Source organism: Neolamprologus brichardi, chromosome 8 (genome assembly GCF_056152115.1).
Source record: "Neolamprologus brichardi isolate AB-2024 chromosome 8, ASM5615211v1, whole genome shotgun sequence".
In the NCBI taxonomy this organism is placed as follows: Eukaryota; Metazoa; Chordata; class Actinopteri; order Cichliformes; family Cichlidae; genus Neolamprologus; species Neolamprologus brichardi.
In genome coordinates, this window is record NC_142111.1 from 3,146,925 (window position 1) to 3,164,952 (window position 18,028).

The following is an 18,028-nucleotide window of genomic DNA, read 5'->3' on the forward strand; positions in this document are numbered from 1 at the left end:
CTCCCCCTCAATGCTTGTAGAGATTTTACGTTGCCACGTCTCGGCAGCTAAAGCGTCTGGAGTCGGTCAGCCGCTCTCCCATATACTCCCATTTCTCTGAGACCATCACTGGCTGTAGTGTAATCCGAGCATATGGCAGGCACTCTGCCTTTGTTCTGATGAGTGATATCAAAGTGGATGAGAACCAAAAGAGTTACTACCCTGGTATAGTGTCAAACAGGCAAGTATCCTGCTCCAGCAGAGAAGCAGCTGTGTTCCAGTCTTGAGTTCTTGTGTCGCTCTGTGCACCGCCACTGCATGTAAAGATTCTGCGTCTCTGTTTGACTCATTCTTTCTGCTTTGAATTTTGTTTCAAATTGTCACAATTATGGCTGCACATAATCTGTTACTTATGGAGCCCCTAAAGTTCTATAAGGTGGGTTTTTTAAAAATCTCATTGTCTCGTGTGCATAAATGGCAAATATCTTGTGTTTATAACTATAGGAAGGTAAGGAGTACTCATGCTCAAAGACTCTTCTCTTCTATTCAGCCTTAAATTTGAGTGACAAGATGAGAAAATCAATCCTGCTCGTGTCTGTAGGTTTATTATGGTTGACTACAATGACTGTTTGAACTCAAAGTGCAAAGTGAAATTTTGTTAGCTTCTAACAAAGCTTAGCAAATCGTTTGCACCTGTGTGCAGCTTTTATGATAAGCTAAGCTAACTGGGTGTAGCATAGATATTCAACTCAATTCAATTTTATTTATATAGCGCCAAATCAACAACAATCGCCTCAAGGTGCTTTATATTGTAAGGTAGACCCTACAATAATAGATACAGAGAAAAACCCTATGAGCAAGGACTTTGGTGACAGTGGGAAGGAAAAACTCCCTTTTAACAGGAAGAAACCTCCAGCAGAACCAGGCTCAGGGAGGGGCGGGGCCATCTGTTAGGGTGAGAGAAGGAAGACGGGATAAAATACATGCTGTGGAAGAGAACCAGAGATTAATAACAAGTATTATTCAATGCAGAGAGGTCTATTAACACATAGTGAGAAAGGTCAATATCAAAGTTCTTACCTGATCCTTTTTAAAAAAGCAGATTTTCTAACATCTGTCCATCTTATTGGAAAGATGGCGTTAATGTGAAACACTGTCTGAGTGCAAAGAGTGAAAAGCACAAAAGGAATTCACACACTGTCTATACACACATAAGAAAATATACTGTGCTTACTATAGTGTTGCTCCACAATAAAGAATATTTCTAAAGCTTGTGGCTCTATCAGTGGCACTGCCCCTTGTATCCCAGTAATGAGTATAAGTCATTATTGTCGTAACACAAGGTGCTGAATTATCCCGTGTTTTAGTTTCTCAGGTGTTCTTAAGGTCAACTGCATCTGCTGTTTTACAGGTGGCTCGGAGTGCGAATTGAGTTCATTGGAAACTGCATTGTGTTGTTTGCTGGCCTGTTTGCGGTGACAGGAAAGGACAGTCTTAGTCCCGGCCTCGTGGGTCTGTCGGTGTCCTATGCTCTACAGGTACTACTACAGCTATTGCAAGAATATGATCTAGATATCTCATTTAACCAGTAATAATGTCACTTTATAGCATTTTTTTTTTATATTTATAATGCTTTCTCAGTAAAGCTGCAGTCACTGGTATTTTTACCATGGATCAAATCTGTGTTTTATCCTCTTTTAGCCTGTTGTTTGCTTGAAATATAGAGCGCTATAACTGTTCTCAGTATTGCCTCTTATCACTTTATCAGTTACTTTTAACTTTATGAAAACTCATGTTTGTTGTTTAGCAAAGAATCGTAATTTATTTTACACAAGCTATTTAAACCCCTATTACTTCATAATTAGTTTCTATTCAATTCAATTCAATTCAATTCAATTTTATTTATATAGCACCAAATCACAACAAAAGTCACCTCAAGGCGCTTCATAGATACAGAGAAAAACCCAACAATCATATGACCCCCTATGAGCAGCACTTTGGCGACAGTGGGAAGGAAAAACTCCCTTTTAACAGGAAGAAACCTCCGGCAGAACCAGGCTCAGGGAGGGGCGGGGCCATCTGCTGCGACCGGTTGGGGTGAGAGAAGGAAGACAGGATAAAGACATGCTGTGGAAGAGAGACAGAGGTTAATAACAGATATGATTCGATGCAGAGAGATCTATTAACACATAGTGAGTGAGAAAGGTGACTGGAAAGGAAGCATTTATCCTTTTAAATATTTGATCATCTGTGCCTCACAGTTACTACTCTTCTGATCTATAATGTGCTTGAGAAATTTCAGTGTTTACAGACTGTTGTTTAGAAGAGGGGGTGTTGCACACTGGTAAACATGAATCTGTCTCTGTATTTTTGAGATATGTTGCTGTCATCAAATTAAGAATGAGCTTCATTTAATGGCAGATTGTCTCACTTAAAGCAGATCATTGCTTTCTGAATGTATCTGCATTTTACTCTGTATCACAGTTTTATTGGATGGGGTTGTTTAGTAACATCATTTATCCTTTTGCTCAGTTTTAGCTAATAAACCTTACTTTACTTGCATGCTAACGCTTTCCTTGAACTTTACCAAATATTTAATTGAATGAAGTTATATGTGAATAAGTCTTCATATTGTAAGTTCAGCTCTTTAGTATCTAGTTGAGCTGCTTCACGTTCATGTGAAGGGCCTACTTGTTTTCTGCTCAATTTAAAACTTTTTCCTTTTCATTTTGTCTTAATGTCTTTTATGTAAGTCATTTTTATTTACAAGGCTCTGGAAGTTGTTTTGCTTTGCCTTACTTTGCTGTAGTGGATACACAGCATCCCTTATTGTAAATTTCTGGAATGTTTCATAATCATTGTTTCAATAGGTGACCATGTCTTTGAACTGGATGGTGCGGATGACTTCAGAACTGGAGAACAACATAGTAGCAGTGGAGAGAGTGAAGGAGTACTCTGAGACCAAGACAGAGGTATGTCATGAATATTTCCCTTTAAGCACATTTCTAATACTCTGTGAAGATGGGACTGTTCATGTGTTTGCTTTTAAAGTGGTGTTGGCTTTGTGCTACGGTTAAAATGTAGGAATTTAGCCACGTAAAAAAAACAAAAACCTGCCTTGTTGCTCAACTCTGCAACACAAGACCTATAAACTGTAACTAGTTCCAGAAATGTTAGCTTACCTGCTGCCAACAAGGGCCCCTCTGTTGCAGAGAAACAGGGCACTTATACTGTACAGAGTGTACTTTTTCAGTAGCCATCACAGAAAGTGCCCCTTCTGTGCATTAGTTGGTGTAGTTGTTATTGAAAGCCTCTGTTTGAAGCATCCGGTGCATCCCAGAGGTGAAATAAATATTTGGCAGCTCCGAGCGGCTGTGCAAAGAAGTACAGCTCTCTGACTTCTTAGCCTGATAAACAAATCCGTTCTGGTCCAAGCCAAAGAGGCTAATGAGTTGCTCAGAAAGTTTTCCTACCATGAAGAGCTGTGTTTGTGTTTACAGGCCCCCTGGGAGGTGGAGGACAAGAAGCCCCCACCTGAATGGCCCATGCAGGGGAACGTGGAGTTCAACGACTACAGCGTTCGGTACCGAGAGGGACTGGACCTCGTTCTGAAGGACATCACGCTAAAAGTCAAGGGAGGAGAGAAGGTGTGGGGCGGATATGCCGAGATGATTTATTTATCAGTGCAGAATAATGGCTCAGTGGGGTGTTCAACACAACTCCGTGTGTTTCTGCGCAGATCGGTATCGTAGGTCGTACGGGGGCCGGCAAGTCTTCGATGACGCTCTGCCTCTTCAGATTGCTGGAAGCTGCAGGAGGCGAGATCACCATCGACAACGTGAAGATATCAGAGATAGGCCTGCACGACCTGCGGTCTAAACTCACCATCATTCCACAGGTACGACTGTCAGATTCTGCCTCAATGAAGCACCTGTTTGTTTGAAAAGGATTATATGTCAGTATTTGTGCGAATAATCTTAATTTTTCAATGAAATATGTACAGTTTAGATCTCATACATCAACAGGAAAAAAACTAAACTAAATGATTCAGAGTCGTAATTACTGTATAAAAAGCATCCATTTACTTCTACCACTTATTAGGGTCTGGTATAACTCAAGAAACAAATCTTTTAAGCCAATGCGGACATAGCGCAGTTAATATTATTCACTGTGATATCTGCTACTGCTGTCTCAAGCTCTATATTCTGCTATCTCTAGTCGGGAAACATCTGAAATCACCAGTCAAACAACCCCCTGTGAGCAGCCACTTGGCAACAGTGGGAAGGAAAAGCTCCCTTTTAACAGGAAGAACCAGTTATTGTAAAAATTGTTCAAAGATTATGTGAAAACAGCTTGAGTCACATAAACGGGGTTATTTAGATTGTTGTTATGTTGACTGAGGCTCTGGAGACTAATTCTTAATTTAGCTGCTGATCTCTCTGCTGTAAACTAAAGCTAGTGCTTTGCACCTTACCGGTGATACCCACCACCAGTGTTGGTCAAGTTACTTGAAAAAAGTAATCAGTAACTAATTACTGATTACTTCCCCAAAAAGTAATCCCGTTACTTTACTGATTACTTATTTTCAAGAGTAATTAATTACTTAGTTACTTAGTTACTTTTTAAAACCACGATTTACAACCTGAATAGGTGATAAAGCGATAGATCTTTCAGCCCAATTCTACTTTTTCTACATAATCCATCATACAAAATGTAATCAAATGGAAAAGTCTCTTTTTAAAACTTGTTTTATTAGTTTTAACCTTTTAACTTTATGCATCAAGCAAAAATTTAATTATATGCAACATTCTCTGACTGGAAGAAATTTGTTTAATATTTAAACCTATTTTCTGCACATTCCAGCACATAAAATAATTTTTTTGTGTGTGTTTACACTCAGTCTTTCAAATAGATGCAAGTAAAACACAGCAGAAAATAAATAAAATCAAAGACTAGCGGTCCTGTTGCTCTATTTTCACCTGTAAAGCAGGAGTGGGGTAGGCGGAGGTTTACCCTGGTGCAGGTGTGCCGCAGCGGTCAGTGGAAGAATCCGCGAGTTTCTCTGTGAATTTCCCATTACGTCGTAGCTACTCGGTGCTTGCTCGTAAGTTTAGGGGTTTTTTTCGCTGTAAAAAGAAGTTTTCTTCCCACGCACAACGGACACTAATGTTTTTGTCACTTTTTATGGAATCAAACTCAAAGTAAGGTCAGTACTTCCACGCTTTAAACGCTGCACGCTCATACTCTCTCCCGCACTCGATATATGATCCATTGTTGCTCTGTACACAGCTGTTTTCACAAACGTCGCACTCGCTTACGTCACTGTCATGAGACATTCTCGCAAAAAGAATCACGGTTTTAGTAACGCAGTAACGCAGCGTTCCTACGGGAAAGTAACAGTAATCTAATTACCGTTTTTGCAATAGTAATCCCTTACTTTACTCGTTACTTGAAAAAAGTAATCGGATTACGCGTTACTGCCCATCTCTGCCCATCACCACCCTGCACCCACCCAAGTTCACCCTGCCACTCTGTAGCATCGAATAATATCAGAGTGAGAGCCCAGCTGAATGTCCATCTGTCGGTTTTCCTTCCCATCCAGGGTTGTGGTAGCTTCTTCCTGCTCACCTGTGTTTCTGTGTTTGCCTCAGGAGCCTGTGCTGTTCTCTGGGACACTGAGGATGAACCTGGACCCTTTTGAGAAGTACAGCGAGGAAGAGGTGTGGAAAGCCCTGGAACATTCTCACCTCCACAAGTTTGTCAGTAACCAGGCAGCAAAACTGGACCTCGAATGTTCAGAGGGAGGAGAGAACCTCAGGTACGTTCAAAGACAAAGAAGCACGGTGAACAAGGCTTGTCTGTAAATGCTGTTTCACTTACTGGATTTTGGTGTCTCCAGTGTGGGCCAGAGGCAGCTAGTGTGTTTAGCTCGAGCCCTCTTGAGGAAGACCAGGATCCTCATCCTGGATGAAGCTACTGCTGCTATCGACCTGGAGACAGATGACCTCATCCAATCCACCATCAGGACTCAGTTTGAAGACTGCACCGTCTTCACCATTGCACACAGACTCAACACAATAATGGATTATACAAGGTTAGTACCTTACCGATTACTTTGAAGGGAAAATGCACCACCTGCTTTTCCTTTTTTCTGTCATATATTTATATGTACGGTTACAATGGTGAACGCTCATAGACGATGGATATCCTTAGTATGGTCATCTCAGGAACTAAACTGTGGTTGTAGCCGACCTGTTGTTCAACTCTTCTTTTTTGCAAGGGAGAGCCGTTCTTATCATCCTTGGCTTAAAGGGAGGATGCCCAAAGAGAATGTGGCTAAAACATCTGTTATTCATTATTTTGAATCATGCAAAGCTACTCTAGTCAGGTCCCAGGGGCAGAAATGGGCCACTTTAAAACTATTTTAGAAATAGCTGCTCATTATTTTGAAGTACGAATAGTCATCAAGAGAATTCCTGAGATTTTTAGAACCGTAACACACAATACTGATGCTTTTCTACCAAAAGCAAAGTAGGAGTAAATTTGATAATGTGATGTGTGTGTAAAAGAAAATAAGAATGTTCTGATTTAAAACCTGTATAGGTCTTGTGAATGAATCACACTCTCTTCCTCTCTTCTTACAGAGTGCTGGTGTTGGACAAGGGACGGATAGCTGAGTTTGATACTCCTACAAACCTTATATCTAAGAGAGGAATCTTCTACGGCATGGCTAAAGATGCAGGACTGGCACAGTAGAACTGCCTTTTTGTCCCGATGTTGTAAACCAGAGTCTGGAATTCAGCTCAGTTCACTTGAGTCTGAGTCTGTTTGAAACCTGGCAGTGGAACTGAAGAATACTTTCTGTGTGCACTTGTTATCATTTTCAGGAACCTTATTGCTCTCTTTGAATGACGCCCGAGCTCCTCTGCAGACTTGGGTCATTTAGCACTTGCAAGTAGTTGCAGCGTCTGTCAAAAACACATCAGGACATAAACAAATGTTTCAGTAGGAAGTTTCTGGCTCTGATTGTCCTGCAAGAAAAAAAAAAAAAGCCATAAGTGCAAATGTCATTTGAGCCAAGTCTGCTCTCTAGTGCCTTCTGCCAGTGGGATAAAGAAAGCCAGTGAATGTATCGTTTTCTAATCGGCTCTCTGCTGCAAAACAAACAACACGACAACAAAAAAAGGAGGACCTTTTTAATTTCATATTTTCTACAAAGAAGAATAACGTGCCACTGTACCTTTCACATGAGAAAAACTCTACATTTTTGTGATGAACCCACTTATTTTTGTACTGCACTATTATTTAAGCTACTTTTAAAGAATTGTCTTATCTAGGGAAGTGTGCTCAGTTACTTATGTGATTCTTCTGTGAACCAAATCTATAAAAACTTGAATTATGTACCACCAAAATATGAAATATGAAAATGCCTTTGTATATAAAAAAGGAAGAACGAAATTGTTGTGCTGTCTTTAAATGGTGCTGGCGTATAAAACCTTCTTTTGTTTCTGCTTATTGAAGTCATGGTTCCAGATGGGATTGTCATTTGCATGCCAAAGGGTCAAATATGATGTGACTTTAACTTTTTACAATCAAGATATTTGCTTTTTATGTTAAAGAGGCTGCTTGGGGTTTATTTTGTTTTAGCCATATTAGGGATGCAACGATACCAATTTTTTCAAACCGATACGATACCGATACTTGGATCTGAGTACTTGCCGATACAGAGTACAAAAACCGATACTTCTACCACACACACACACAAATGCAATGAATTGGAAGACAGGTTTTATTTTATTCTCTGCCGATAATAAATAATATCTTAATAAAAATGACCACAAAAAAATTTCAAGTGAAAAATAAGCACTTCTCTTAAATTATTGCAGAGTCTCCACATTGTAATTTAACAAAATATCACTGAACTATTGGCACTGTCTCGAGCTTTCGGAATAATAAATAAACACTTCTGTTTGGAATAAAATAAATACAAATTAGGTTTGAGAATAAAATAAACTTTTAAATTATTGCAGAGTGTCCATATTGTAAACAAACAAACAAAATAACGAAAGTATTTGGCATTGATGAACTCCCCATCTGCCCGTGGATCATCAGTCCACTGTGCCGTTAAACCGAGGACTGACATCGCGCACACACTGCTTGTCTTTACCTCTTCAGAGAGTTTTGGCACCATTAACTCTCTGATGTGTGGGCGGTTGGTTGCAAATTTCATATCGCAGCTCGAGTATGCTGAGAAGACGGTGCAATCCTATGTTTTCCACGACCGGCATTGGTTGGTCATCCAGAGCGATAAAATGAGTCAGAGCCTCTGTTATTTAAACTGCCCGTGGTTTTCTCTTGTCATTTTTAATCGCTTTTCCAAAACCTGAGTTAAAGTTGGCTGTTCCGGTCCACACTGCTGACATTTTGTTTAGCCTAGCTACAGCAGCCTCCAGTTTCTCTTTTTTATCTGGAGCTGCCAGTCTGACTCGTCTAACCCTGTGCCTGTTTAGCGCGGGATGTCCCCCTAGTGGCCAATCTAAAAAACTACAACAGAAATGACAAGCCACCCTCTGATTAATGAAATAAGTTAGTATTGGTTCATGGTATCGGTTACGGAGCCCCGCAGGGGACATGGGAGAAAAAAAAATTAAGACGGACTTTTGCAAAACTTTTGCGAGATCTCGCAAAACAAACTCGGGATCTCGCAAAACTTTTGCGAGATCTCGCAAAACAAACTCGGGATCTCGCAAAACTTTTGCGAGATCTCGCAAAAGTTTTAGCCGCATTCTTCCCATTAGCTTGAAGCTAACGGGAGGTCGAGACGTCCCGTTAGCTTCGAGCTATCGGGAGGTCGAGACTTACTACAGCCGGGAGGAACACCGCTTTCCCGGCACATCGTGCCTCGACCTCCCGGTCGGCTTCGAGCCAGCGTCCGAAGAATGCGGCTAAAACGTTTGCGAGATCTCGCAAAAGTTTTGTGAGATCCCGAGTTTCTTTTGCGAGATCTCGCAAAAGTTTTGCGAGATCCCGAGTTAGTTTTGCGAGATCTCGCAAAACTTTTGCGAGATCCCGAGTTAGTTTTGCGAGATCTCGCAAAAGTCCGTCTTAATTTTTTTTTCTCCCATGTCCCCTGCGGGGCTCCGTAATCGGTTAACTTTTATGAGTATGAGTATGCACATATTTTACAGTATCGGCCCCGATACCCGATACCAGTATCGGTATCGGTGCATCCCTAAGCCATATGTCTGATTTAAAAAAAAAAAAAAAATGCTGCCTTTCAAATGAAAACCTTTACGTTTTTCCACTTGGGTGTGGAACCTTTATCGTAGATGGGTTGCTGTGACCTCGTGGATGCTAAGAGATTAATGTGCTCTGTTGTTAGTTTGGGCACATAACAGGTTTGTTGTAAACTGGTTATTCTAGCCCAGGTGTGTCAAACATAAGACCCAGAGGACTATATTAACTATATTTTCTTAAGAGCCGCCACAACCGTATCTGCAGTTTTACCCATATATTTCTTACAAGTCCAAAGAGCCTTTCTGAACTTCTTTCATTTTCTACAGCAACTTATCTGTGATGCAGAAAAACCTGAATTATAGAGGGCCTTAATTTGTGCAGCTAAAGTTCTTTACACTAACTGGGAAGGGAAGCTTCACTGAATGCTGCGGCAGTTGTCGTTTGGCGCTATGGAAAAGAATGAATTGGTCCAACCCACTTAAGGTCAAAGTGGGCTGCATGTGGCTGAGATGAGTTTGACATCCCTCCACTAACCCAATGCTGAAACTGAACGGCTTGTTGGAAGATTGACTTGTTTTTTGTTTATCTGAAAAATGTATTTAGAATTACTCATATTTTAAGTCCAGCCAATCCTGCTTACCAAGTCTAAAATGTCACACATTCATATCAAGTCTTCTTGTTGTTGGTTGCAAGTCGTCACATACTCACAACACTGAAGAACATTTCATAACAGAAACACGACAACAACAGAAAAACCTGAAGAAAATAAAACATAATGCGTATCTGAAAGGTTACCATCATCTTTTGGGACATTTGTGATAAAGATTTAATAAATGAATGATGAATTTAATAAATGAAAACACCATTGCAAGAAAATGTATCGTATCAGCTTCTGCAGGAGTCTTTGTTTACTGTCTGATTCTAGTTAATCTCAAAACATCCACCAGATTCAGGGTGACCGTCGAGGGCCGGTGTCCACCTGAATTCAATTCAATTCAATTTTATTTATATAGCGCCAAATCACAACAAAAGTCGCCTCAAGGCGCTTCATAGATACAGAGAAAAACCCAACAATCATATGACCCCCTATGAGCAAGCACTTTGGCGACAGTGGGAAGGAAAAACTCCCTTTTAACAGGAAGAAACCTCCGGCAGAACCAGGCTCAGAATCAAATGATTAGTTCATTACCAGGCCTCTGGAGAACTTCAAGACATGTTGAGGAGGTGTTGAGATCAAGGACACATTTAAAACCTTGAGACCTGAAATTGCCCACCCCTGGTCTAGGGTTAGGGGTTGGGTTAAAGCCCACCCCTTTAAACAACCAAACAGAAAAGCCTTTAAAAAAAACAAATATTAATAGGTTTAAAAAAAAGGGATGCTTTAATTCTTGGGTTTTTCTACCAGATGATAGTTCTTTGAGGACCTTATTTGTAGAATTTAGGAGTAGTATGTAAGTGGGAACTTTTTGTGTGCACATACATGCAAATGTACCAATTATATACTACTCACATGCGTTGAAGTGTGCAACTATTTTTTCTTCCACATTTTTGTGGGGATATTTATTGGCAAAGATAATAAAAGACACCCAAAAAGTTCTTTTAAAGTTACCAGCACCAGGGTCAATCTGTTTGGAACTCGGGAATACAGGTGTAGAATGAATTATATGAAGTGAAACTTGTTAGAGTTAACCTTTAACCAAAGGTTGCATTGACCTGATAAAAAGGGATGCAGATGGGACTTTCAGAATATCTTACACAGCGGCCTGAAAATCCAAATGGGGTCTCAGTGGTCACGGGGATTACTGCTTTGGAAGGCAAATCAGTTCTATAATTGGTTATGTGACTCTGGAGGAGCCTTAGTTTAAAAAATGTATGCTGATGATGTCCAGAGGGTTGTTCCATTCAAGTTGTGGCTAATGAATCATTCCCATGTAGCCTTGTAGTCAGTACAGATTTCTTAAATTAGATCTTTTACATATTTGGAATTTTTTTTTCAGGTAAAACAAAACAAGACTTTTTCAGTTGTGCTTTGTGTGAATGTCATTTATACAGTGATGCAGCAAAGTTTTTATTTTATTTTTTACAATTAAGAAGAGACAGTGTTGCAAATCACCAGTTTTTTGGGGGGAAATCTACCTAACGTTAGTGCCAGTCATTATGTAATTATTCCAACCATCCACTAGAGTGTGCTCACACTCAGTCAGCAAGCCAGGAAAGTGACTGTTGCCCCAACTTCTTCACTTAAAACTGAAGGAACTTGTGTGTCTTCCTTGATAGGCAGAAATATGGTAATTTTACTACATTGCTGGTAGAAACTAGTACAAAAATACAATAAATTAAAATCTAAGAAGACAAGAGAGTTAATGTAAGAGCTTTCCTAACTGTGGATCGAGAGGGATTTGTTGCTTTTTCTATTGTTTTATCCATTGATTTTGTGGATATGTTATTGGAAATTGGGTTGGCTGTTCTCAGAACTGATTGGGGATTAAGAGAAAGTAGGAAGAGAGACCATGACAGGGCAAAGAAGAGAAGTTCACCTTAGATTCCTTATAGCAAGATGTCTCTTGCCCCACACAGAAACACTGCAGATAACATTCCCTGGCACACACCTTTCTTTGTCTCCAACATGCTAAAACTGATAAATGTTGATAGGGCGGCATGAATGAAAGCTGTGCTGCCAGCTTCCTTAATAAGGTCCCTGCCTATTGGCACAGATGTACAGAATCGGACCCAGAGGTGAGAGGAAGATTAAAAACAACTTTAGCACAACAGTGACACAGCAAGAAGGTTTGAGTGTTATTTTTTGATGCCTTGTCAGAATGTTGCTCAGTATTGCTCAATATCGGAGTACCAGACAGAGCAAGATGTTCTTTTGATATGTCTAAGCCACCCACAGATGTCGGGAAATTCATAGAAGAGGCCTAGATTTTTGAGAAATGCATGACTGGTTTTAAATTGAAAAATGAATAGGCTGGGATTAGTCAGATTTTACTGTAATATAAAGCTAGAGTCAGTTTCCTGGTAGCTTCCTTTGGCATATACACTATAGGTGTGTAGGTGGGGGTGGCTGCATATATAAGAATCAGTCCATTTACCATTTGTAAATGAGGGGCCACAACATTAAACCACTGAAGGGGACAAGCACTGATAATCTTGTTGCAATACAAAGTTTTGGAAGAAAACCTTGGGTCCTAGTGTTTGTGTCGGTGCTTACACCCTACCTAAACATTTTTGGCCAAATTCCACTCGTTACTCGTTGCAACGTTGCTACTCGGGGTCAATGCAGACCACCACTGCAAAAATATACCCAGAAACTGTTTGAGGTTTGCCAACATATCAGCCCAGCCTGCTGTCAGGACGGAGTAGACATTACTCTCTGACTCAACTCATCTTGTGACACGGACGGAGCCACAGCCTGTTGCCCTGGTTCAACTTCACCTAATATTGCCGCAGCACAATGTGTAGACTCCTTTGATGTAGCATCACTGCTGTTGATATTTCACATTCTGTTGACAAGTTTAGTTAAGTGCTTTTTCTAATCACTGTCCAGAGATTGCCGATCTCTTATTTCCCTAAAGGTCGCCCAAGCAGATGGATGATGATATGAGATAATGTGTAGATAATGTGTGTGTATATATATATATATATATATATATATATATATATATATATATATATATACTTTTTTTTAATGCCATCAGCTGATATCTCTTCAACCAAACATGCAGATGTTTGCTAAAGATGCTGAAGTCAAAGTTGTTTCTTTGGATTTTGTTTTACTTCACCAGCCTGTTGCTAAATTCTTCAAAATACTTTTTAAAATTTTTGTACAAACCAAAGGTCTAATGTCAGCCAGCTGATCTTCATTACTGGGGTAATCTCAAAAACTATGATGATGTTTTGTCTCTTCAACTTTGACAGGTGTTGACTTTAATAGTCTAAATAATAAAACTGATATCAAAGCTTGTAATCCTCACATAACCTCTCACCCGAGGGCGTGCCATTTCATGATTTTGTAATTTTCCTGACACCTGGGGAATTTTTGTGATTCTACAAAATAAGCTTATTATTTGTAGCCCCAAGATGTGTCTGCCCTTCCCTTCTTCCAATCCTCCCTCATTATGAAACCTCTCATTTGTAACTCTTTCTGTCCTGGGGAGAGCGACAGGTATTTTCACCTGTGTACACGCACACATTTTGCTCCTAGTGAATATCCAATAACAAGAAGTACAGTTAGCTGCTCCAACCACAAACACATATCCAGTAAACAATAAATGAATTGAAATGGACCTAAAATAATCCTTTTACAGGATCCGGAGCATGGCAAGATCCAGATAAACAAGGCTTTATTTATTAGCTTGTCATACACACACGCACACAGGTCTACACAAAAATCACCACGTCTGCATGAAGAACAAACAATCTCCTGCACACACATACTTAAACACAGCATGAGTCCACCGTTATTGCACTGGAAGGCAGTCTAATAGCTACCCTGTCCTCAGCTGAACTGTGGAGGAAACTAGTGGAAGCGGTTTACACAGAAAAGGACTGAAGAAATGATAATAACAACTTCATTCATTAAACATGGTGTGCAGAGCACACCTTCAAAGTATTTTTTTTCCCCCGTTTTTGAGTTGCACTGTCCTCATCTCACCTCTGTTGGTTTGCCAGTCGGACTTGTTAAGGAACGGAAAGCTGGATTCATGTTTTCTATTTTAAGTCTTGGATATGAACCCAAACCAAAATGAGTACTTACGTTCTGGGTGATAACCTGTTTCAGTGCTCCAATTAAGCTTTGTTCTTGTCAAATAATGTCCTCAAGCCAAGATTCAGAGACGTTTTTTTTTTTCTTTTCTGGAATTTGAGAACAAGTCTGTACATTTGCATAAATTCAAAGTAATCCTGTGTACAAAAACTGTGCTACGTGGAAAATAGAGATTGTTGTGCAACACCAGTCAGGTATCACAGATTGCATGCATTTACAGAGACAAGATAAAGTCCACTGAGTGTGCACTGTATGAAGCAGGTAGAAGCATGAACTTGTACATGGCTAAAATGGCTTTATTGAGCTCAGGCTGCAAGTTATCATGTTTTACACAGTGCAGAAAGTCTATTAAAGTGAGGAACAGTATATAATCAGCTACGTCAGTGTGTTTCATGGAATCCCAATGAATGCAATCACATTGAAATGGATTCTGTTTATAATTGCTGTTATCGACATTATCATTATGTCTAACCTGAAGGAAATGTACTGCATTTATTAGTGCTGATCACAAAGTACTGAGGTCACAATTTCCCTTTATTTGACCCATTATAGATTTTTACAAACAGTTGTCTTTAATATTAAGTAATGAAAAATTAAGCATATTAGAATAATTTATTACTATTACTTTGTTGTCTTTAAAAATGCTGCATTTTCCAAGAGCTTATTGTGTTTGTTAAAATATGAGTTTCAACATCTGTAAAAAAAAGAAAAATCCTCTAAATGATTTCTCCCAGATAAATTTAGCTGTTGCAAATATGCTTAAATGATTAACAGTTAAAATATGAATCGTTTAAATTTGCTGTTGTTGTTTTATGTTGTGCAAAAGTGACTCATTTTTCTTATATATATATGTGTATATATATATATGTGTGTGTGTGTGTGTGTGTGTGTGATATAAGTAATATTCTATATTCATAGTATGTAAAGGCAAAATACATCACTTCTTGTTACCTGTAAAAACCGAACACGCAGCTTTAATTCAAACAGTCTGAATGTGTGTTAACATGTGTTTTTTGTTGTTTTGCAGTCGTTAAATAATAAGAACTACATTTTTTGCAAGCTGAAAAATGCCTTTGAGACTATTTTTATTCCGTGCGTCATAGCGCACGGTGCGCCCTGGCGCCGGCGGGGACCGCAAAGGGTTAAACGGGGTTACCAGCAATCCTTTTCACAGGCAGGTGCCCCGCCAGCTTTTCGCTTTTTTTTTTTTTTTTTTTAGCTTCTTTCAACATCTAAGGAGAAACTCATAACTGTCATTTTGCGAGTTACTTGGCGCGTCTTGTTAGCAGCGATGGCGGCGGGTTGGTGGTATAAATAGAGAAGTGAATTTATCAACTGACACACATCGCGCGGACTCTGGAGACTGATGCGCTTTGACTCGTTTGCACACCTGCCTTTATTTCGAGAAGAACTGATTTACAGCCGGATCACAGAAACACACATTACTTTGTTCGTTTGGTTGTTTTAACTTTCAGCGCTTGTTGAATTGCGCGCCGCTCTGAAGATGTGGTGGATGCTGTTTCCGCGCTGGATCTGGTTCCTGACGTGTGTGTCAGTGTGGATGGAGCTCCAGGTCGGAGTTTTGACCCACATTGACTATACGCACGGGGGGATCTGCCCCAATGATATGAACCCAAACCTGTGGGTAGACGCCATGAGCACCTGCACACGAGAGTGTGAATCTGACCAGGTAATGTCACGGAAGTAACTTGGAATGAAGGCTTATCGTGGTTTGTTTTATCTTTTGTTAATAGTGCATGTGGGAGTGAACAGAAAAGAAAGAAAGAAAAGTCAGGGTAACTATATTATTGTGATGGTATTGTGCCACATTGTTTGATGTTCTTGGTTTTGTTTTTTATCAAATTGACTAAACTCAAAATACAAGTGCACGAAAATGATGACAGACTCTGTAATTATGACTGTAGAAAAAGAACAATTACACATTTATTTACTTTATTAGAATATGTGCCTTACTGGTGCAATATTTCTATTTTATTTCTATTTAATGTGTAAATATCATATCATGCATGACTCTTTCTAGTTGTAGTTATTTTTCAGCTGCTTCTGTTTTAGGTATGTAAGTTGCTTTTGACTTTTTTAACTGTTTATATCCCACATGGAAAGTTTAGTTTTGTTCTATCTTGGATTCAAAGCACTTTTTTTCCCCCCCTTCTCCTCTTGCAGGAGTGCGAGTCCTATGAGAAATGTTGTCAAAATGTGTGTGGGAATCGAAGCTGTGTGGCAGCCCGTTATGTGGATGGAAAGAAGGGCCCCGTGGGAATGCCAAAGGAAGCAACCTGCGCCAGTTTCATGTGCACCCAGCAGGGCTCTGAGTGCGACATCTGGGATGGTCAGCCGGTGTGCAAATGCCGGGACCGCTGTGAGAAGGAGCCACATTTTACCTGCGCCTCTGACGGCATGACCTACTACAACAAGTGCTACATGGATGCAGAGGCGTGCTCCAAGGGCATCACCCTGACTGTTGTCACGTGCCGCTTCCATCTGATGTGGCCCAACACGAGCCCTTCTCTCCCCCAGGTGACCACTCTCCGGCCAACCACTGCGACCCTTCAGGCGACTATCCCACCCACCACCGAGCCTCAGCCACCTGTACTGATCAGCAGCCCCACTCCACAGACTGTGAATGTCGGGGAAACGGCAAGCTTCCTGTGTGACATCATCGGTCGCCCCCGGCCTGAGATCACATGGGAGAAGCAGATGCCTGATGGGATAGAGAGGGTTCTCATGAGGCCCAATCATGTTAGGGGTAACATGGTGGTCACAAACATCGGTCAGCTTGTCATCTATAACGCCCAGCTGCGTGATTCAGGGGTCTACACCTGCACGGCTCAGAACCCATCCGGTTTAGTGCAAGCCAAACACCCATTCACTGTGCTGCCCACAGAGTTACACAGAACTCCTGAACCCAAGAACCAGACCCGCTGCCTGCCTGACGAATGTCTGAAACCCCTTGACAGCGCAGAGGATTGTGGGAGTGAGCTGCAGAAAGTCAGCTGGTACTACGAGTCCAAATCCAACAACTGCTTCTCCTTTATGCACTGCCACAACAGCAGCCAGCAGCCCAGGAAGGTGTTCCAGACATACGAGGAGTGCATGCAGTGCTGTGGTCCAGAACTGTCGGGCCCCTGTGGGCTCCCCACCCTGCAAGGCCCCTGCAAGGCATACGAGCCGCGGTGGGCGTACAGCACCACCCTACAGCAATGTCAGTCCTTCATTTACGGAGGTTGTGAAGGAAATGACAACAACTTTGAATCTAAAGAAAGCTGCGAGGAGATGTGCCCCTTCCCCAAAAACCAAAACTGCAAGGCCTGCAAGCCGAGAGGCAAGATGGTGACGAGCTTCTGCCGCAGCGACTTCGTCATCCTGGGTCGCATGTCTGAGCTGACAGAGGAGAAAGACTCAGGCCACGCCCTCGTGACTGTGGAGGAGATCTTCAAAGATGAGAAGATGGGTCTCCGCTTCTTTGGCAAGGAGCCCCTTGAGGTCACTTTTATCAACATGGACTGGAACTGCCCATGCCCCAACATCACAGCTGCTGCTGCAGAGGGCCAGGTCATCATCATGGGCAATGTCAGCGATGGCATGGCCATCCTTCAGCCTGAGAGTTACGTGGGAGCATCTAGCCCTCGTCGGGTACGGAAACTGAAAGAAGTCATCTCTAAGAACACATGTGACATTCTCAAAGCGATCACCAACAGCCCTCAGTAGGGCTAATATCTGTACATAATGTTAAGCTGTTATATTCTGAACATTGCCCACAGTACTGTCGAGATCTTTTGAGCTTTCTAGCTACATTTGGAGTTCTTAATGTTTCACTATGATGTTGTTTATGTTTTGTGTTGTCAGTTTGCAGGGAAGCATTTCTTTGTCCAGTCATTGGAGTTATTAACCCAAAGGCCATGTAAGTGAACACAGGAGAGTTACCTTACTCTGCCCTCCCTCATATCCTCTTTGACCTATGCAGAAATATAGCTTGTAGACGTTTGGCATCAAAGCATGAAACAATTTGAACTCTCCATTTTA

At 41.0% G+C, this 18,028-nt stretch overlaps 2 protein-coding genes across 4 annotated transcripts in view; both read left to right on the forward strand.

Moving 5' to 3' along the window:
* The window catches only part of abcc3 (ATP-binding cassette, sub-family C (CFTR/MRP), member 3), a 68,553-nt gene extending 61,054 nt beyond the window's left edge, over positions 1–7,499 (forward strand). For all 3 annotated transcript variants that reach the window (XM_087845273.1, XM_087845272.1, XM_087845274.1), the window contains 8 exons: positions 21–220; positions 1,391–1,517; positions 2,850–2,951; positions 3,480–3,626; positions 3,719–3,877; positions 5,631–5,797; positions 5,879–6,073; positions 6,624–7,499. In XM_087845273.1, coding sequence (XP_087701399.1) covers positions 21–220; positions 1,391–1,517; positions 2,850–2,951; positions 3,480–3,626; positions 3,719–3,877; positions 5,631–5,797; positions 5,879–6,073; positions 6,624–6,735 — 1,209 coding nt within the window. In that variant the 3' untranslated portion in view covers positions 6,736–7,499. The remainder of the gene's footprint in view (positions 1–20; positions 221–1,390; positions 1,518–2,849; positions 2,952–3,479; positions 3,627–3,718; positions 3,878–5,630; positions 5,798–5,878; positions 6,074–6,623) is intronic.
* A 7,989-nt stretch (positions 7,500–15,488) lies between these two features.
* wfikkn2b (WAP, follistatin/kazal, immunoglobulin, kunitz and netrin domain containing 2b) lies at positions 15,489–17,811 on the forward strand. The gene is made up of 2 exons (XM_006796949.2): positions 15,489–15,674; positions 16,169–17,811. The coding sequence occupies exons 1-2, from the start codon at positions 15,489–15,491 to the stop codon at positions 17,711–17,713; spliced, it is 1,731 nt and encodes a 576-aa protein (XP_006797012.2). The 3' UTR covers positions 17,714–17,811.
* The last annotated feature ends 217 nt before the right edge of the window (positions 17,812–18,028 follow it).

Coding starts and splice junctions, on each gene's coding strand:
- wfikkn2b (XM_006796949.2), top strand. CDS start 15,489: ATGTGGTGGATGCTGTTTCCGCGCTGGATCTGGTTCCTGACGTGTGTG. Junction 15,675..16,168: donor GAGAGTGTGAATCTGACCAG/GTAATGTCACGG, acceptor CTCCTCTTGCAG/GAGTGCGAGTCCTATGAGAA.